The sequence below is a fragment of the Typopeltis vanoorti genome, chromosome 6, assembly GCF_054136105.1.
Source record: "Typopeltis vanoorti isolate ZY-2024b chromosome 6, IOZ_Tvanoo_1.0, whole genome shotgun sequence".
NCBI classification, from domain to species: domain Eukaryota; kingdom Metazoa; phylum Arthropoda; class Arachnida; order Uropygi; family Thelyphonidae; genus Typopeltis; species Typopeltis vanoorti.
The window spans coordinates 66789627-66812876 of record NC_143554.1 but is presented as its reverse complement, the minus strand read 5'-3'; the positions used below and the strand labels follow the sequence as shown (position 1 = coordinate 66812876).

The window sequence follows — 23250 nt, the reverse complement described above, 5'->3', positions numbered from 1 at the left end:
GTTCGATTGACTGATCTTCAAGTTGGAAAAGGAGTTAGGCAAGGATGTTTACTTTCTCCTCACTTGTTTGATATCTATGCTGAGGACATGCGCATAGCACTGGATGAGTTCAAGACAGGAATTAGTATAGGTGGTAGATTGATCAGTAATCTGAGGTATGATGATGGTACAGTACTACTCTGTAATGACATGGAATAACTAGAACAAATTCCTGACAAAGTTAACAAGATTAGTAAGAACATAGGACTTCAACTCAATCTCAGCAAAACAAAGATTATGGTTCTCAAAGGAAATACAGGTAGGGGAAGCTCCTGAAAAACAAGTGTACCTTAATGGAGAAAGAATTGAGGTAGTCAACAAGTTCAAGTAACTGGGATCCATTATTAATGTGAAGAATTGCTGTTCAGAAGACGTTAGAAGAGATTAGGAATGGCTAAAACAACACTCACAGACTTGTCTAAAATCTGGAAGGATGGATCTATTTCCATGGGAACAAAGTTGAGGATTTTGGATGCAGTTGTTTTTTAAACAGCAACTTATGGATGTGAAATTTGGAAAATAAAGAAGTTAGATTGGAAAAGGATATCTGCTTTTGAGATATGGTGTTACAGAAGGCTGTTGAGGATATCATATAACTGAAAGACATACAAATGAATGGGTGTTAGAAAAGATCAGTAGAACTTTAAGGCTCCTTAAGGATACTGACAGAAGAAAGTTAAAATATTTTGGACACATAGAAAGGATGGAAGGGAGACTTCTCAGAACAGTAATAGAAAGTAAAGTTCCTGGAAAAAGAGGAAGGAGTAGACCATCAATGAGATAGATGGATGGATGGATGGATGGTGTGTATGTGTGTGTGTGTGTGTGGAGTGACTAAGCTTCAGAGAGTTGAGGCCTCCAGAAAAGCAAACAACAGGACTACATGGCGAGGCCTGGTGTGGTACATCACCAAGCATCGGAGTGACCATATGGCATCTGTAGATGCCTAGTGAACATATAGAATAGAAGACACTGAACATTCTATGTGTCAATGTAAAATTCCCCTCTAAGATTAATCCTATACCCTCTGTATTTCTAATTCGCAATATCACTGACTTTTGTTTGAGATTATAATATACTTCTCAAACAGGACCCTCTGCTCAAGCCTTTAAAATGGTTCTGTTTATTCTGTGCGATAAGTGATGCAGCATGAGATGTATTCTAAGGAACAACCATATTAGCATTCTGGAGCGAAGTAACTGCAAGAAAAATAAAAGTGATAGAGTTGCATTTACAATTATTATTATTATTACCCCAAGACCTCATGGAGTCAAAGACTCCTCTGGGAAGTCATTTTATCCCACACACACACAGCACATCATACCGTGTCTTAAACACACTCAAACTCCTTGCAGACACCACAATCTCAGGCAAGGCATTCCAATCATTTACAATTCTGCATGAAAAAACCTGTTTCTCATTCCCCTACTCACACCCTCTTTATACAGTTTCCAGGGATGACCTCTGATTCTCCCCCGATCTCCCACTATTTTCTGTAGAACTTCTCCAGCATTGATCCTATAACAACCACTTACTAACTTGTAGGTATCAATCATATCTCCCCTCTTCCTCCTGTCCTAGACTATGCAAATTACATCTTCTCAATCTTTCCTCATACTCAATATTCCAGAGGTTAGAGCTTACCTTAGTCAGTTGCCTTTGGACCCTTTCCAACATCTCTTCGTCCTTCTGAAAACCATGGACTATTGTGACCAAATCTGGGCACAATAGTCCATGTGTGGCCTAATCAAAGCCTTATACAATGGAACAAGAATCTCCCTACTTTTACAAGTCAGTGTCCTCCGCATCATTCCCAGAAGCCTTTGCGTTGTCTTCACAATGTTGGCTATGTGTCCCCTAAATTTCAGATCCTTATCCACTATCACCCTCATATATCTTATTTCCTCCACCTCCAACAATATATCCTCACCAAGCATAATTTCTGCATCTCATTCTTTGTTTTCGAAATTTTAAAACCTTACATTTTGCAACATTGAACTCACATCCCCATTTCCATGCCCAAACACTCAATTTATTCAAGTCTTCTTGTAGGGCCACAACATCTTCTCTACTCTTCATGGTTCGTCCCAACTTTGCTTCATCCACAAACAACTGAATATCTCCATCTAAATCTTCACCAATATCATTAATATACAAGTTAAACAGTAATGGCCCTAAAACAGACCTCTGAGGCGCTCCACTAGTGACTTTCCTTTTCTTGGATATTGCTCCCCCATACACAACTTGTTGATACCTATCAGATAGAAAGGATATTAGATTAGTACAATCAATGTACTAATCTAATATCCAACCCCATCTGCTCAGTTTGACTATCAGCTTATCATGAGGTAATCCATCAAAAGCCTTTGCAAAATCCAAGTATATTACTGTGTATCCTTCTCCTCTGTCCAAGGAAGGAGTCACTTCATTGTAATACGTAAGTATATTACTAAAACATGACCTCCCTTTAGCAAATCCATGCTGTCCATCAAAGATAATACCATTATTATTATTATTATTTCAGGCGACTCCAGGAGTCCTTAGACTCATCGAGGGAGGCCCTAAACATCATGTCCACACAACTATGCGATTACATTCTCACAGTATCTATCATACCTTGTCTTGAACTCGTTCACCATCACAGCACCCACAACAGACTCTGGCAGCTTATTCCACTCATTTACCACTCTAAAAGTAAAGAACCCAGCTCTAACACCCCTGCTAACCACACTCTTGCCCAACTTTCATAGGTGTCCCCTAGTTCTCCCACCACCAGTCCTGATCTCAAAAATATCATCTGAATTAATCCTATAGAATCCCTTTAGCAATTTGAATGTCTCTATCATATCTCCCCTTTTCCACCTATCAACTAATTTCTGCAACCCACAAATCTTCAGCCTGTTCTCATAAGGTTCATTCCATAGACCTGCTATCATCTTGGTCACTTACATCTGGATCTTCTCCACCTCCTCCCCATCAAGAAGAAACCTAGGTGACCAAATCTGGGCACAGTAGTCAAGATGAGATCTTATCAAGGTACAGAGGTACAATAACTTGTTTGTCTCTGCTCGTCAAAGTATTTTTCAACAACCAAGTGAGTTGATGAGCTGATTTAACCACTTTTGCAACGTGCCCCCTAAACTTCATCTCCCTATCCACCAACACTCCCAAGTCCCTGGCCTCATCAATCTCCTGGAGTACAGTTACACCAATGTGGTATACTGCTGCTAATCTTTTCACTCCAAAATGCATAATATTACATTTTGTCACATTAAATTGACATCCATTCTCCTTAGCCCAGAACTCCAATCTATCCAAGTCGTCCTGCAAGATTTTGACATCTTCTGCATTCACTATTGCCTTACCTAACTTTGCATCATCAGCGAACAAATGAACTGTTCCTCTTAGATCCTTCCTTATATCGTTAATGAACAAATTAAACAGCAGTGGTACAAGTACAGAACCCTGCGGCACACCACTAGTCACAGGCCATCTTTTGGACTCTATTCCTGAATAAACTACTCTCTGATATCTCTCCATCAACCACCCACCTATCCATCTCACAAACCCTATATCCATTTCCATATGCTGCAGTTTACTGATTAGAATTCCATGTGGTATCCTGTCAAAGGCCTTAGCAAGGTCCAGCAGTATCACTGTATACTCATTACCTTTATCCATTTCAGCCGTTACTGTGTTATAAAACATGAGCAAGTTACTGAAGCATGATCTACCCTTCACAAAGCCATGCTGTCCCCTGTACAGTATCTCGTTTTCATCAATCCATTCCTGTATTTTTCCCTTGACTACTTTCTCTAAGACCTTGACAACGACTCCTGATCGGTCGGTAATTTGCAACCGTAGTCTTGGATCCTCCTTTATGCAGTGAAACTATTTTCCCCTCTTTCCACACCTTTGGGATTAAACCAGACCTGAGACTCAGATTAAACAACACGGTCAAGAGCACTGATAATTCTTTAGCCGATTCACGCAAGACCCGTGCCGGTATACCATCCAATCCCACAGATATGTTCACATTAAGGTTCTGTAATAGACTAGTCACCTCCACTTCATTCATCACTATTCCCGTATAAACTAATGGTTCCTTCATTTTTTCAATGTCACCACCAGGATGATATGCTTTTGCAAAGTGCGCGCTCAGTAACTCCACTATATCGACTGATTCAGTGACCTCCTTACCATCGTCATTCCTTAAAATCATTTTGCCGTGTACAGTTTTTTCCTTGCTTGCAGCATATTGAAAGAACTGTTTGGGATTCTCTTTTGCTTGCGAAGCTAGTTTCCTTTCATAATCTGCTTTTGCTTTTTTTACCACACTCGTTACCTTTTTGGCCTGCACTTTATACCGTTCGTGTGCCTGCAGGTCACCCCTTTCTTTAAATTCCCTCCACAGTTGTTTCTTTTTTTTGCAGCTCAAGCTTAATGGTGTTATTCATCCATTTAACCCCTACTTGTTTTACTATTCGGACCCTAGGTATACAATCAGCCATTACCTCCTGTAAATGCTCCTTGACCACTTCCCATCTCTATCGACGTCCAGCCCTTGCAGTTGTACATGCCATGGCACTGATCCAAGCAATCTCCTAAGCTTGTCATACTTGCCAGCACGGTAATTCCACATATACCCTGTCTTAATCGAAAATTCCACACCTTTAGCCACTTCCCAGGTCAAGACCTTATGATCACTCTCACCAATAGGTGGCAACATGGTCATATTCATTACAGTCAAATTCTCAGATGCTATTACCAGGTCAAGCACTCTCACACCCCTAGTATTTTCAATTACATGCTGTCTCAGATAGTTATCCCTTAATAATTGAATAAATCCTTTTCCTTCCTCACATGTGTCCTCTCCTCCTTCCAATCAATGTTACCATAGTTGAAATCCCCCATAATAATTACCCTCCTTCCACTCATTTCATCAATTTCCCTATGCATACTATCTCCACCATCTATTCCATCACCTGGTCTATAGCAGCACCCAACTGTATATTTTATTCTGCCAGTCTCAATCTCACACCAAATAGCCTCAAATGAGCTCCTTTCACTATCCTGCAATACAACTTCAATTCTCCTTGGCTGCAGTTCATCAGCTATCATCAATAATACCCCTCCCCCCATTTTATTCTCTCTGTCCCTCCTAAACACACTATAACCTACACATTCTATCCCACTAACTATATCTTCTTCCGTCAGCCATGTTTCACTAATGCCAATAACCTGTGGCCAGGAAGAGCCAATCAAGGCCAAAAATTCTTCCTTCTTGTTCCTAATACTCCTGGCATTAGTATACATGAAATGCAGTGATCCCTTAGTCCCACCCCTATATTGATACGTTATTCTAAATGACCAATTCCCTTTTTTGTCCTTAGTGCTGGCTCGGGTACATTATATACATTCTTACACTCATCTGTATCACTGATGTCTGCATATCCATTCCCCCCCCCCTCCTTGGTAGTTCTAGTTTCCCTGGTTTTGCACATCCATTTTCACTTCATTCAGCAACACTCTTTCCAGTCTCCGCACACCAAGTCCATTCAAATGCAGGCCATCCATCTTGTATAAGTCCTTTCGCCCTTCAAACTCATTCCACATGTCCACGAATTCCACACCACACCGTCTGCATAACCTACGCATAATGTCATTTGCGATTATGGCCCTCCTCCTAAACTCCTCTCTGTCATACCGCGGCAACAGACTAACCATTCTAACTCTGTCACTCTTTTCTTTCGCTACCTTTAACAATACTTTAAAGTCCTCTCTCATAAAAAATTTATCACCTTTCAATTCATTCGTACCCACCACAATTATTAATTCTTTCACCCTCTGTTTTTGCACTCTAATACTCTCACTTACATCCTTAAATTTCACACCCAGTAAGTACGATTTAGTTACACTGCCATCTATCACCCCTCTTAATAACGAGTCACCATACAACACTCTTTCCTTCATTTCAGAAACTCTCTCATTCTTGCACTGTTTTTTACGTTAGCCGAATCACTCTGGAGAGTTTTGCAGGTGCTCTAATTGCCACTGCGCATTTTGTATCACTGCGCGTAACCTAGCGATCTCACTTCCTACAAATAATTCCTCATTATTTTTATCATTTAAACCATTTTGTCTCTCAGTATGGTTGCTTTCACTCTTTCTTAGATCACCGCTCTCATTGCCATCTTGTACATCGCAATTCTCTATCATTGTCAACCCAATTCTGGATCTTAGTTCTCACAAGCTTCTTCAACAATTTAACCACAACACCTGACACACAGATAGGCCTATAGTTTGATGCTTGAGTTCGATCACCTCCTTAATGAAGTGGCACAATCTTGCCCTCCTTCCACTCCTTAGGAACTTGACCGAGGAACTTGCACTTATTAAAAAATATGTCAAGACAAGTCCCTGACACATTCCTTCAGAATACTTATCAAGTCCCACAGCCTTATTAATATCTAGTTTGCTCAACTCCCCATACACCTCTTGCTCACTTACAGTGAGTCTTTCCTCCCCATCACTAATTGCTCTCAATCTCTCCATGAAGTCACATTCACAAGATTGAAAGACCTTTATGAACTGCTCATTAAGTATCTCCACCACACAGCTGTCTTTATACCATTTTCTCCAATATCACTGACTTTTGTTAGAGACTGCAATATACTTCTCAAACAGGACTTTCTGCTTGAGCCTTGAACATGGCTCTCATTATTCTGTGCAGCATGAGATGTATTATAAGGAACAACTATATTAGCATTTTGGTGTGTAGTCAGTGCAAGAAAAAAAAAATGGTAGAGTTTGCAGACACCCTTTCCACATATCCGGGAAGTTTTGTTCCCCATTTCATCCCAAATGATGTAGTTTTTCAGACATTGTTTTTCACAGGTCTGGGGCTGTATTGGAAGATGCCATCAAGAACACTGATTGTAAAAGAGGAGAAAACCATGCCAGGCTTCAATTTGCAAGATTAAGTGCCAATGCTTTTGGTACCTTAAAACAGGGGGTGGGGAACCCCCTCGCCCATGGGAAAAATTTCATCCGCAAGTCTATTTCTATTCGCCCCTTTGCTGATGTACTTGTATGTACGTGTAAATAAAATTTTATAATAATTTAAATTTATTATAATTAAATTTATTTAAATTTAAATAATTAAATATACAAAATCAAAAATAACTATATTACATAAAATATGATCGTCATACGTCTGGCAACTATCAAATTGAGGCCAGCCAGTAAAATAAAAAAAAATCAGGAACATTTCTCTGATTGGTTGCTTCCCAATTACCGCCATGACATTTTCCCACGTGTCAAAACATATTGACTTTTGACTTTGTTTTTCTCATGTAGTACTACAAGTGCCTAGTAATTAACCAGTTGACAACTAACAACTTTATTCAATTTATTTTTTAAATGACAAGTTGTAGTAGTGAAGAGCGTAAAAGAAGTGGTGAATGTGCTCTGTTTTGTGAAAAATGGACAGAACTATTACTTAAAATAAAATAAATATCATTTTTTAAATAAAATAAATATAGCCTTTGCTTGATTGTTATAATTATATGTCTACATTGTAATTTATTTATATACATTGTAATTAAAAGATACTATATCAGATGAGAATGTTGCACATTTACTTATTGAGATATATATTGCATACTACATACACTATATATAAGAGTTAAAATTTGCCAGTCGCCCGTGGAAGTTTTTAAATTAGCAATTTTCGCCCTTGATACTAAAAAGGTTCCCCACCCTGCCTTAAAACCTAAGGCCTATGTAATTTATCATTGGCCTTATTTATCATTTCATTTTACCAAAACTGAAAAACTATGTTATGTTGAAAAAGCATGGGTAACTCTGGCACTTTCCAAAGAATGGTTTGACAGCTGCTTTGTGCTAGTAAAAGTGAAAGGCCATTGTTAGGAGAATAACATCCCTTTAAAAAATTTTAATCCTTGCAGATAATGCTCATAGCCACCCACAAATATTAGATGATCTGATCCCTAATATCCAAGTAATATTCCTATCACCCAATACCACCTCACTGCTGGATCAGTGCCTTCAAGCCGTAACATTCAGCAAGTGTATTACAGCAATAGACATTGAAGAAGGGGCCCCAGGCAAGAAGTCATTAAGAAATTCTGGGAGGGCTTTACAATCTTAGATGCCATCAAGGCTACACGAGATGAAAGGAATGATGATGTTAAGATCTCTATACTGAAAGGGGATCTGGAAAATATTATTTCCACAGTTGCTAGATGATTTTGAAATCCCTAAAAATCCTTTAAAAATAGTCAACCTAGTTAGCATGTCCGCTCTCCAGCCAAGAGGATGCAGGTTCAAATGGATGTTTGTGGATTATCCTACAAACTATGTGGATGGGAAATCTGCAACCTTACCACTTATTCTAAAGAAGACTTCACTCCCAAAACCAGGTGAGGTACAGGAGTGACCATACAGCGTCTATGGATGTCAAATGTGAAAATTTTTTTTTAAAAATCCTGTACCAATTGTAGAGATGGGAAGGCAGTCAAACCTAGAAGTTGAGCCATAAGATGTAGCTGAACTTATGGAGTCCCATTCTCAGCCTCTGCAATAAAGATCTTCTGGCACTTGAAGAACAGAGGCAAAAGATGTGCCAGAAGAGGTATCCAATGTTGAGTCCGAAGGTCTAACTTCTAAAATTCTCTCCAAAGCTTTCTGCCATTTCGAAGCTAGTATGACTCTTGGAAAAGCATTATCCGGAGTTTGCAAGAAACAAAAGTAAATGCTAACACTGCAAGTAATTATACCTGTTACATGGAAATCTACAAAGAAAAGAAAAGACCACAACCATCTACTGAATACTGAAAATCTATTTCTACTCAACATCATCCCAATCTTATCAAAGGTAGAAGATACATACAGATATGACGCAGTGCTACGCCCAACCAACAACAGATGGCATTGCAGCACAGTATCTTATGTAATAAACCAGTTTTTCACACCATTAGGTTTTGTATTTCAGCTATAACTGCACAGTCTTCAAACTTCAACACAGTGCTCCGACTTATGGACATTTTCAAGTCATAGCACCCTTCTGGAACCAAATGTGATACATCTCCAGGTATGACTATACTCCGTATAACCATAGTGTTTTGAATAGCCTTTGATTATTTTGTCATATGCCTTTTCCAGATATACAAAATTTAAGTACAGATCCTAGTTAATAGCCCATGATTTCTCAACTATTTGTTATAAAGGGAAGCACTGATCTTGACAACCACTATTTGGACTGAACACAGCTTGTTCTTTTCAAAGTTTTTCTTCCATCAATTTTTGCTTAGCCTCTTCTCAAGTATGCTTACCTAGAACACTTAGCAGAGAAATTTAGCTGCAATTCTCGCATTTGTGAGAATCGTGCAAAGACTTCTACGTCAGCCAAATCTCATAGACTAATTTGCTATGTCTATTTTTCACTTTTAGGAAGCAGTTATATTGTACAAAAGGCTAATATATAATAAATTTAATTTTCCATCACTGTAATAAATTAATTATTTAACAAAGATATCACTTTCAACTAAATACTAATTCTTTATATAATTTGCAAACTGTTATATTAATTATGATAAATTGAGTTTAATCCTTTATTAATTGTTCACCTTGTCTAATATGGATTGCCAATGCTGGTGTAACACTAGAGAAACATTAGGTATAAGTTTATTATTTACTAATAAAGAAGTTTGAGCAAATTTACCATAATGAGGGTTGGTAAGTCTAATGAGGGTTGGTAATAATACTGAAATTTCAAACATCCTTGAAATTTCAAGGATGTTTGAAATTTCAGTAATGGCTTTCATTAGTATTATCTAGGATGGCATATCTATATTTGATGACAGATATGAAACACATACCAAAACCTACGTTAGAGACAATTAATCCAGTTTTTCCTAAGTTATTATATTTTATCCTTTTGACGGATTCTTCATAATGGAAGTCAGGAATGAATGTTGCAATATTATGATAATCCCTATGAATAAATTAAAAGCAAAATTAAATATACATCTTAAATATTAAGAAGTCTTTATATAACTAACAAACATTGAGTATGGAAATAGTTTTAAAAATATGTTAATAAAAACTGAATACTGCTGCCTCCATATCGCAATTGGAAGAACAGCAGAACATCGTGCCCTTTGATTGAAAAAGACCTAGGTTTGATTCATATGGATAGCAGGTTTCTTCTCCCAGAAACTCAGGTTTTTTCATCCCACATACAGACAAATTGGTCTTCAGAACACAAGCAATTTGCAGACAAAAATATTGTTGTTGGCAATGATGAGCAGTAGATGTCGTTGATGGTAGTAGTAGTGATATAGTAGGAGAATTAAATAGTAATGGAGAGGGTGATATGTAGCAAAGTAGAGTAGATTTCCCTTCCACGATGAGACCCATATAACCACTGTCTCTGCTAACTGATCCTCTAAATATATATATACAGTGGAACTACACACAATACCATCTACTTCCACCAATTGTATTTTTTTGCCTGTAAATTGTGTGTGTGTTCTCTTGGAATTTAAGTATATGTGGGATGAAAAACCTGAGTTTGTGGGAGAAAAACCCTGCTCCTCTATATGAGATCGGTTAACTCACCTTCAGCTGTAAATCCCCCTGTTGGTAAACTTCCACTTGCAAACTTTCAGGATACAAACAATTCATATTTATGAACGCTGTGTGGACTAATAAAATTTGACTCCAAATTTATGTAACACAGAAGCCCATGTTTAAGGAGTTTTTTGTTACTTGAAGTTCACTGATATTTCAGGATGTGCAACAGAAAATGTTGAGTCCAGCAATTCCTTTCCCTTCTTATGTCATGTTAAATATTCTTCAGTTGCCAAATATATTCAACACATTAACAGTGTGAACGTATTTCAAAATTTGTTTTATAAAAAAAAAACAATATATGTAAATATATCATTGACTTTTTTTTTTACCCTTGAAATAAGGAAAACAAACAGAAACCTACTAATTGTGAAAGTGGCAAAAAATTCTACTGATTTCAATAGAAATTAAAATGGATATAATTCAGCAATCTGAAAACACAAATTACTTGTTTCAACTGGTCATATTCATCATCATCATCAAATTCCTGCCAAGTACAGACATGAGATGTGCAGGATATGATAGTACTACATGAAAAACTTACATCATTACTAACTTCCTATCTACAATTTTCCTCCAAATCAGTCTGTTACCTGTCAAGACTTCAACATCATCAGATATTATATTTCTAATTTCTAAGGCACGTTTTACTATATCAATCCACCTATATCTTGGTCTTCCTCTAGGTCTTTTTCCTGCTAACCTGGCAGAGAATACTTGTTTTGCTAATCTTTCCTCACCCATTCTGTTTAAGTGACCATACAACCTGAGATTAGCTCTGCTAACACATTTCTGGATGCTGACAATGTCAAGTTCTTTCCTAATATCCTCATTTTTAATATGATATTGCCATTGATGTCATCTGCTCATGCCACTAATCTTTCTCAGGACTCTCATATCTGCAGTCTCTAGTCTTTGGTCAAGTGCTTTTCTTCCAACCCAGCTCTCAGATCCATAAGTTCAAATTGGTTTGAACAGTGACTTGTATACAGCTAATTTAGTGTTTTGACTAATTACTCCCTAATTCCATATAAATTTATTCAGTTGAATACAGTGGCAGCTCGTGGCTTGAAATCGTGGGGTGCTACAACTTTTGAAATATACATACACACTATAAGTACAGTGTATACATGTTTTGATAAAATATCAAAATTATGGTAAAAATTTAAAAAAAATTAAACATGAAAAAATATTGTTTATTATCGATAAAATATACAGTTTGGTATAATACAAAATTACTTAAAAATAAAATACATTCTTCTTGTTTTGTTTCATGAAAAAATATTGATTATTATCGATAAAATTATACAGTTTAGCATAATTCAAAATTACTTAAAAATAAAATCCATTATCATAACCCCAATAATGTTCTAAAATAAAAACTATAACAAATGTTATGTCTTTAATTGTAATGTTCAAATATTTAAAGAGATGGATTAAACACCATAAGCACTAGAAACACTCTACTACTGTTGCAAACTGCATATAAACAACAGTGGAACTGTGCCACATTACGTTAATAGCTTGCATCTCACTATGACATGCATATGCTTGCACGTGTAGCAATATGACAATGCGGTAAACACAGTGCTGCTGGCGTCCTTTGCCATAAGCTACAAGATGGATTTTTATTATTTTTTATACAAAATACGAGAATTGTACAGGATTGTTGATGATAAAATTAAATATTACAAGCAAATATAAATAAATTAATAAATATATGTATATATAGAGAAAAATTGGGGGTGCTGCAGTTCTGCAGTCCTATGCACGAGCCGCCCCTGGTTGAATTCCTACCATACCAGCTTTGTGGATTCTGTTCTCTATTTCCATATTTAATTTACCATCTTCACTAAAAATCGTGCCTATGTAGCTGAAATGTTTCACTTGTTCTATAGGTTCTCTATTCACAATGCAGCTGACATTTTCAATGTTTCTGCCTATTTCATTGTTTTTGTCTTGTTATTGTTGGTCTTCATACCATATCTATTACAACAGTTATTCAATTGAGTCAGGAAATCTTGCAGACTTGTAGAAGATTTATTTAGAAATACAACATCATCTGCATAAAGCAAAGAGCTGACATTAACACATCTACAATTTTGATATCAGGTTTAATACCACTTTCCTTCATAATGGGATCCATATAGATACTGAATAATTGGGGGGGAGAGGGGAATAATATACATCCTTGTCTGACGCCAGATTTAACATTAAACCATCTTCCTTCACTTCTAATTGCTGACTTACAACTCAAATAAAGAAAAAGTATTGCTTGATATAATGCCCCATTGACACCATATAACTGGAGCATATTGAAAAGCTTTTCTCTTGGCACCTTGTCGTATACCTTTTCCAGATCTACAAAACTTAAATACAGATCTTTGTTATATTCCCATGATTTCTCAACTGTTTGTCGTAAAGTGAAGATCTGATCCTGACAGCCTCTATTTGGTCTGAATCCAGCTTGTTCTTCACCAAGCTTCCCTTTCACAATCTTCCTCAGCAGTTTCTCAAGTATACTTCTGTAAATCTTACCAGGAACACTCAGGTAAATCTTACCAGGAACACTCAGTAGAATACCTCTGTAATTCTCACATTCAGTTTTATTTCCCTTTTTATATATGGTACTAAGAGAGAGCTTTACTCCAATCATCCAGAATTTGTCCCTCCATCCAGGCCTTCTGAACTATGCAGTGAAGCCACTGTAAGACTTTTATACCTCCATACTTGAGCATTTCTGATTGAATATCATCTCCATCAGCTGCCTTCCCACATTTTAGGCTTTTGATGGGCTTTTTTCTACTTCAAGTATGGATATGTATTCCTGATTACATGCCTGGTCAGCATTTTTTCCACTGTGCTATTACTGCTCGTTTCATTTAGCAATTTTTCAAAGGAATTACTCTATACTTCAAGGATATCTTTTTCTCTAGTTTTCATGTCACCTTTATCATCTCTAATTACTTTTACAGCACTCTTTCCTCTATTTCTAAGCTTCTTCAACAACCTCCAGAAGTAGTTGGAAGGGGATCAATTGTTCGATGCTGTTGGCACACTCTCCCTCAATGAGTCTTTGGACTCCCTGGAGGTGTCACATAATAATAGTAATAATAATCTTCTTGATATTTATTTTCTATGTTCTTACCAAAGTCTTCCCATGACTTTTGTTTAGCTAGTTTTACACAGTGTTTAGCTTTCTTACATTTGTCTCTGTGTTCTCTAAGAACACAAGCTGACTTATTTGCCAGGAACTTTTGATATGCTTTCTTCTTTTCCTTCACTGCCTCATTAACTTCCTGTGTCCACCATAGAGTTCTGATTTTTCTATCCTTGCAGACAACCTCACCACATGCCTCTCTGGCTGAATCACTCAGTGTTTTATTGCTTGCCACTGAATCTCCAAGGTTTGGTTCTAGTTCCTGTTCTCAAACTCTTTCCACATGCCTGTTTCCTATTCTTTTTGGTTACAATTCATCTGCTATTATCAGTAGTAGTCCTTCACCCCATCCTATCTTCTCTCCCCTTCCCAAAAATACAAAAACCCTCACATTCTATCCTTGTTAATAAAGGTGTTCAGACTGGACCTTCCCAGTCTCAATATGTTACTACTACTACTACTTAAGTTTATATGATTGAGACTTTTAAACTGTTGAGAGGTGGTTACAGGGTTGACACTGGGGAGTTCTTTCGCTTGGTTGAACAGCAAGGAAGGAGTGATGACAAGAGGCCATCCCTGGAAGTTACGAAAGGAAACTGTGAGCAAGAGGGTGATGAGTGGTTTCTTTGCATGGAGGATGGTTGAACTAAGGAATGCATTGCCTGATGGAGTGGTGAGAGCGAGAACGATCAATGAGTTCAAGGCAAGGAGTGGTATGATAGACTTTGTGTTTCTTGGGGTCGATGAGTCTTGATAGACTTTGTGTTTCTTAGGAAGGACCTCCCACGGTGAGTCTTTTGACTCCATGGAGGCCTGAATAATAATAATAATAATAGTTTATGGGCAATACTCACCAGGTTTTCATAAAAAAAATTCTGGATGAAACTTGTAGCGTCTCTGGTACGTTGAACAACCCAAACCTTACATATTTCCACAATTTGATTTTTTTACTGTTCTTTGAAACTAGGGCCAATGTGGACTCCCTGTATATCATCTGCTGTCAGACAAGTCTTACTAATGCCTATAAATTTTTGCAAGGTTGCACTAACCAATGCCAAAAACTCCTCCCTCTTATTTCTGATACTTCTAGCAGTAGTATATAAATATATCCACAAAACCTTGACAGACTCCGCTTCAATATCCGGGTGTTTAATGACTATGGTGCAATTGCTGGTCATCTTACTATGGACAGACAGAAAAATCAACTGAACTGAACAACATACTGAAGAACACATTCGAGATATAGAATACCACAGAATTGAAGTCTCAGCTTTGTTATCCAATGTGCTCTCTTCAGCTGATTCACAGATTGTTCTCAAATGAGACATCAAGTTTTATGGGATAAATTGGAACTGTTATACTGTTGCTAAGATCCAATGGAGAAAAATCTGGGAATCTTTCGAAACAGCATTAGATCCTATAAATGTTATCAACTTATAATGCCATTCTGCCTTATAAACGTTAGTCATATATATATATATATAACTTTGAAACTAGAGCCAATGTCATATACGTATATATATATATATATATATATATATATATATATATATGACTAACTGGTATCGTTATATCGATGATGTTTGTGCCATTTAGTCACATGAGATGAGCTTTCCACCTTTCTACAATAGATAAACAGCCTTCTCCCTCGTATCCAATTCACAATGGAAAAGGAAAATTCTGGTACTTTTACACAAACGTCTTTCGAAAGCCTACATTTATTGGCAGATACATTCATAAAAAGTCTGCTCACCACACATCTCAAAAATTTGGCATTCTTAAATCTCTAATTAATAGGGCACATAAAGTTTGCTCTTCTCCAGAAATCTTACAACAAGAACTTTCCATCATTAAAAAGTTAATGGAATCTAATAATTACTACTCTAATCAAATCCAACAGATAATTGAATCTTATGTTCCAATACTTAAGGTTTCTTCAACAGTCCACAGAGTTCCAATCCCCTACATTCCAGGACTCTCAGAACCTATAGGTAGAATTTTAAAAAAGTACCAATTGATTCCCACGCATATTCCTATCAACAAAATTTCTTCCTTATTGCCTTCTACAAAAGATAAACTGTCATCTCTATCTTTGGCTGGCATTTAACACATACCATGTGAATAGATTGTTTCTTATTTTGGACAAACTAGCCGTTCTGTGGAAAAAAGAATTAAAGAACATCAATATTATATATTGATTACAGCAAACCTCAGAAGTCTGGTCTAGCACAACACAATATTAACACTACCCATAATATCCAGTGGGATAAAGCTATTCTCCTTCATAGATGCAGGTTCAAATATGAACGCCTCTTTAAAGAAAGTTGTGAAGCTATTTTACACCGATATTTTGAATTTAAATCAAAATTATTGCCTCTCTCTCTCTCTCTCTCTCAAAGATCTGGGACTTTTATTTTACGTAATCATTAAAAAAACCAATTATCTTAAATATTAATTATTTATTAATTTCTTTCATTTCCTAGCTCACGACAACATTGTATTTTAATAGGTGATCCACCGAATGTTCGTTACTTGTATTCCATTCCTATCTGTTTGTAACACTGAAGATATACTATTAGTTTTAGTATGAAATATCTGTATGTTATTTATTAATTAAAGTTATTACTGTGGACTTACGTGTTATTTATTAATCATTATGCTATGCCACAGGTAGTACCTCTATAAAAAAAAATAAAAATAAAATTTATAAAATGTAGCATAATTTAGACCCCCCCACCACCACCACCACCTTTTACACCTTGTATTGACTACCCCATTCAACACAGTTGCTCAATGTAAACGGTCTTGCCATAAATACAGTTACAACTTCCACACGCACGCACGCACACACTCCTGTGCTGCCCACAGAACTGAGCGAGCCTCATTCTATTAGTGGCACTGTGTACAGCTAACAATCGTGTGTTTATCACTAGAGAGAGAGAGTGGTCTAGCTGTATGGGTTAACATGAAGTGGGGGAGATTATAAGAACTATGTAGGTGTAACAGCATTTCACAAGGCTAGAATGTAGTCACCTGTTATTTTCAAAATGCTAAAAACAGTAGGGATTGATAGGATGTTAGCATATCGGACTATTAACTGTTATAATGATACAGAAGATGTATTTGACTGCCAAAAAAAATGCCAACCACACTACATTAGGATGTGACAGCTTGGAAGGACTGTGGAGTCATGCCTCCACCATAATCCTGTGAGAATCCAGAAAGTGATGTCATGAGAGATAAATGTCACGTGTACTAACTGAAATCCTGGGGTGAGAGCCTATCATCATTCTACTGAACACTTCCTAACACCACAACTTATGCAGCTGAAGGTGATAAAATCAAAGGCAGCAAGCAAACAACAGACACAGAGATATCCTCTTCACAGATGAGAAGATTTTCCATTGAAGAATCATTTAACTGCTAAAACAATCACCAATATTCCCCAGATGGTGATATAACCCTGAACAATGCCTTGTTCCATGGAAGTGGACCTTCCAACAAGACTCAGCCCCCTGCACACAAGGTGAGGACCACACAGCAGTGGTTCGAGATGAATGTGCCCAACCACAAATCACCATCTGATTGGCTGTCTGAAAGTCCTGATCTGAATCCAAAAGACTTCAAATTGTGGTCAGAGCTTGAGAGAATACCCTGCAAGAAACAACACCCCCAGCATCGTCAGCCTGAAGGTGGATTTGGAGCGAGCAGTGGCAATGTTTCCGTTAGATGTTTTGCATGCTACCATCAAAATGTGGCCTCACAGAATTCGGGTGTTCATATGTAAATGCAAAAGGGATGAGGGGACACTTTGAACACTGAGTGATGCTGTATGCAGGTTACACATGTGGTTTGTACGTGCTGAAAGCTGTAAATGATTTACTGATAAATTAAAGGTTTATGCACTGTTCAAGTTGTAACAGTATTTATGGCTAGACTATGTACAGTGGTGATCCAATAAAATCTTGATCCAAAACTGATTTCTCTTATACTGCATTAATGACTTTTTTGTCTGAAATTTTAAGGCCCCAGATCAGTGGCGGCCTGTGAAGTTTAAAGTGGGGGTGCTACCCTGAGCACAATAGTCAAGATGGGGCCATATCAGAGACGTAAAAAGAGGAATAATGACTTTTTTTTATCCCTACTAGTCAACGTATTTTTGAGCATGCAGGTGATCTTCTGAACAGTTTTGCCAATTTTGCACCATGACCTCTAAAATTCTTTTTTTCCTAATTAGTAACCAATTTATTAATAAATAAATCTGTAGATTTATTTATTAATAAATTAGTTACTAATTATGAAAAAAAAATTTTTTTTAATTATTTTGTATTGGCAGCACCCCCACTTTAAACTTCACAGGCCACCACTGCCCCAGATGCTACTGTATAATATCTGTCATATAACTATTATCAAGGACATAAGTGAGTCTATTAGAGAGCAAAAGGAAAGGGTGAAAATGAAAAAAAGTGAAAAAAAATTTATTTCCTTTCAAATGATTTGAAAGGAGATAAAATGGAAATGATAGAGGACCTGAATGAATTGTTTGAGGCAGCAAAAGAAAAGAGTGAGAGAGTTAGGATGATTAGTCATTTGCCGCAGTACAACAATGAAGTGTTTAGGAGGGCCATAATTGCAAATGACTTTATGCGTGGGTTATGCATGACGAGTGGTGTGGAATTTGTGGACGTGTGAAGTGAGTTCGATGGGCAAAAGGATCTATATAAGATGGATGGTTTGCATTTGAATTGATTCGTGTAAGGAGACTTGAAAAAGTGTTGTTGAATGAAGTGGATGTGCAGAATCAGGGAAACTAGATTTATTAAGTTGGAGGAGTAGATATGCAGACCTTAGGAAGGCAGCTGAGTGTATGAATGAATATAATATGCCCGAGCGAATAAGGACAACAAAATAGAATGGGATAGTTAGTATGAGGCATCAAGGTAGGCATGGGGGCTAACGGGGGTCTGCAATTCATGTATGCTAATGCTAGGAGTATTAGGAACAAGAAGGAAGAATTTTTGGCCTTGGTTGGCACTTCCAGACCACAGGTTATTGGCATTAGTGAAACATGGATGACTGTAGATGATATGGCTAGTGGGAGTGAATGTGATGGGTATAGTGTGTTCAGGAATGAGAGGGAGAATAAAATGGGGGGGGGGGAGTATTGTTGATGATAGCTGATGAACTGCAGCCAAGGAGAATAGAAGTTGAATTGCAGGATAGAGAAAAGAGCACATTTGAGGCCATTTGGTGTGAGATTGTGGCTAGCAGAACTAAATATACACTTGGATGCTGCTATAGACCAGGTGATGGAAAAGATGGTGGTGACAGTATGCACAAGCAAATAGAAGAAATGAGTGGAAGGAGGATAATTATTATGGGAGATTTCAACTATGGTAGCACTGATTGGAGTGAGGAGAGGACACATGGGAGGAAGGAATTGGATTTTATGCAGTTATTAAGGGATAACTATCTGCGACAGCATGTAATGGAAAATACTAAGGGTCAGAGAGTGCTTGACCTAGTAATTGCATCTGAGGATTTGGCTGTAACGAATATGACCACCACCAATTGGTGAGAGTGATCATAGTGTCTTGACTTGGGAGGTGGCTAAAGGTGTGGAATTTACAATTAAGACAGGGTACATGTGGAATTATCGGGCTGGTAAGTATGACAAGCTTAGGAGTTTCATTGGTTCAGTGCCGTGGCATGTACAACTGGAAGGGCTAGAAGTTGATAGTGCATGGGAGGCAGTTAAGAAGTGTTTGCATGAAGCAATGGCTGACTGTATACCTAAAGTCCGAATACTAAATCAAGTAGGGGTTAAATGGATGAATAACACCATTAAGCTTGAGCTGCAAAAAAAGAAACAACTATGTAGGCAATTTAAGGAGAAAGGTGACCGGCAGGTACATGAACGTATAAAGCGCAGGCCAGAAGGGTAACGAGTGTGGTAAGAAAAGCAAAAAAGGATTATGAAAGAACATTGGCCATGCAGGCTAAAGAGAATCCTAAACAGTTTTTTCAATATGTTGCAAGTAAAAGAAAAAATGTATATGGCAGAATGATCTTAAAGAATGCCGATGGTAGGGAGGTAACCTACCGAATCAGTTGATATAGTTGAGTTACTGAGTGAGCACTTTGCAAGAATATATCATCCAGGGTGGTGACATTGCAGAAATGAATGAACCAATAGATTATATGGGAACTGTGGTGAATGAAGTGGAGGTGAGTAGTCTATTGCAAAACTTCAATGTCAATACATCTGTGGGATTGGATGGTATACCAGCTCGTGTCGTACGTGAAACAGCTAAAGAATTGTCAGTACCCTTCAACCATTTTGTTTAATTTGAGTCACGGGTCTGGGTTAGTCCCGGGGGGGGGGATAGTTCCATTGCATAAAGGAGGTTCCAAGACTGCTGTTGTAAATTACTGACCGATTAGCATATCAGAAATCGTTGTCAAGGTCTTGGAGAAATTAGTCAAGAAAAGAATACAGAATTGATAAATGAAAATGGGATATTGTATGGGGGACAACATGGTTTTCTGAAGGGTAGATCATGCCTCAGTAACTTGCTCATGTTTAAGGGTAATGGGTTTACAGTGATTCTACTGGACCTTGCCAAGGCCTTTGACAGGATACCACATGGAACTCGAATCAATAAACTGGAGCAGATGGGGATGGATATAGGGTTGGTGAGATGGATAGGAGGGTGGTTGATGGAGAGATACCAGAGAGTGGTTTATTCAGGAGTGGAGTCCAAAAGATGGCTTGTGACTAGTGGTCTGCCGCAGGGTTCTGTTCTTGGACCACTACTTTTCAATTTGTTCATCAATGATATAGGAAAGGATCTGAGAGGAAGTGTTCACTTGTTTGCTGATGATGCAAAGTTGGGTAGAGCAATTGTGAGTGTACAAGATGTCAAAATTTTGCAGGATGATTTGGATAGTTTGAAGGACTGGGCTAGGGAAATTGGATGTCAATTTAATGTGGCAAAGTGTAAGGTTATGCATTTTGGGGTGAAAATATTAGCAGCAGTATATCACATTAGTGGAACCGTACTCCAGGAGATTGATGAGGCCAAAGATTTGGTGGTGTTGGTGGATAGGGAATTGAAGTTTAGGGGGCACATTGCAAAAGTGGCTAAATCAGCTCATCGAATATATTCGATGAGCTGATTTAGCTTCTGAAAAATACTTTAACAAGCAGAGACAAACAAGTTATTGTTCCTCTGTATCGAGCCTTGATAAGACCCCATCTAGACTACTGTGCCCAGATATAGGCACCAGGGTTTCTTCTTGATGGGGAGGAGGTGGAGAGGATCCAGAGACGAGTGACCAAGATGATAGCAGGTCTGTGGAATGAACCTTATGAGAAGAAGTTGATGATTTGTGAGTTGCAAAAATTGGTCGATAGGCAGAAAAGGGGGGTGATATGATTGAGACATTCAAATTACTGAATGTTTCTATAAGATTAATCCAGAAGATATTTTTGATAACAGGACTGGGTGGTGGGATGACTGGGGGCCATACATGGAAGCTTGGCAAGAATGTGGTTAGCAGGGGGTGTTAGAGCTAGGTTTTTTTACTTGGAGGGTGGTGACTGAGTGGAATAAGTTGCCAGAGTCTGTTGTGGGTGCTATGACCATGCATGAGTTCAAGGCGAGGTATGACAGAATACTGTGTGAATGTCGAATAGTTGTTCTTGACATGATGTTAGGGCCTCCCTTGATGAGTCTGTTGACTCCTTGGAGTTGCCCGTAATAATAAGAATTCGTTATCATAGCATTCCATCCATTACTATGAATAACTTTATCTTTGAATAAACGAATGTAAAGAAATTTTCCGGCTTAATTGGCTGAGTGGTTAGCATATCTACCCTCCAACCAACAAGCTGCCGCTTCAAATCACATAACTGTTATGTTTCTGTGATTGGGAGATGAATTTCATTGCCTGGTATGAGACTAGCACCCTGTTGTGATTTTGAAAAAGTTCCATGTTTGGCATCTAGAGCAGGGTTTCTAGAGTATGTAAAAAAAAAAAAAAATTTTAAATAAAAGAAATATAAATGAAATGAATAATAAAAGAAGCACAAAATTTAAAAAAAAAAATCCTTAACACACCCACCATAAAAATGCACTAAAAATGAAAAAACCTTTCGTGGGCGAAAGCCACATTAATAAATAAATTAACAAGAAATTAATAAGTGTCTATTTGGAAAGATTACAAAATATATTTACAAAGTACATTATACCATTTATACTAGTGATAATAATTAAAATTTGATTTATTGAAACTTTAATTATTAAATGTAGATTTATAAACATAGATTAATAGTGGTCACAATATTTATCTCATTAATCATCCTTCCATAATGTTTACATAATTATTACTACAAAAAAAAGACTAAAAATGAAAGATTGAAAAATGCTTAATTAATTAAGATTAAAATATTTCCACAGTATTATCATTAATAATTTTTTTATTGTTAATAATCAAAACTGAATTTAATATAATGTACTCACATTGAGTACTAGATTTTGTAGCCAGAATTCAAGAGTTTTCTGAAGTAGCACTAGTTTTTAGTTATCTATTTTTGTCATGTATACAGATATTTCTTAGTAACTTCTTTAACCAAATAAAGTATTAATCTACACCCCCTCAAGTGGTTTGCATTGCAATGTAACGATAACACGTTAAAGCGACTGCCTGTAGCGAAAACACTGTATAATATAGATTTGAGAGAAATGATGGATTAATTTAGTAGCTGATATTTATGAAGTCTAATATATATATAGAAAGAAAACGTTTAAAAGTTATGACCGTTATACGCCAGGTTGACCAGTAATCCTTGTTCATTTTTTCGTAGTCTTTCATATAGAAAGAAAAATAATAAAGTTCTGAAACTTAAAAGAGATAAAAGGATGGAAAAAAGTACAGATGACTGCTTTAAGTGATAACTTTGAGCGATGCGTTTATGAAAGTGTTCTGTGATTCTTTAAACGAGAACACTGTAGTGTTCGGAATGAGAATTTTGGATTCAGAAGCCATCGGTGGTCAAAAAACTTGATTGTGAATGCGATGTGGTTTTAAAATGAAACAAATATAAAAAGGAAAAATGGAAATCATTCGAAGAAAATAATATATTTTAAATCCATTTAGAACAAACTGAAAATTCGCTCATCACTCTGTGTAGCACAGTAGAATTGGCGTCTGCACTCCACGACCGCACGAAGAAAGACCTGGGTTCAAATTTAATCGCCGACTAGGGGACATTTTCTAAGCCGTTTTTTCCGACCGGTTCCCGCGTTAGTCGATCCCTGGTACGACAAGCGGGTTTTTCGTCCCGTAAACTCAAGAAAATCAGCCGTCGAACCCACACTATTTTCAGAATT

The 23250-nt window shown here is 37.2% G+C and overlaps 1 protein-coding gene across 1 annotated transcript in view; it reads right to left on the bottom strand.

Annotated features, from left to right (window-relative positions):
- LOC150105506 (uncharacterized) overlaps positions 1-23023 on the bottom strand; it is a 226707-nt gene extending 203684 nt beyond the window's left edge. Inside the window, exons 1-2 of the mRNA XM_090394222.1 lie at positions 22381-23023; positions 9942-10057 (exon numbers count right to left, since the gene is read on the bottom strand). Of these exons, the coding sequence (XP_090250348.1) occupies positions 9942-10057; positions 22381-22382 (118 nt within the window). The 5' untranslated portion in view covers positions 22383-23023. The remainder of the gene's footprint in view (positions 1-9941; positions 10058-22380) is intronic.
- Positions 23024-23250: the final 227 nt, after the last annotated feature.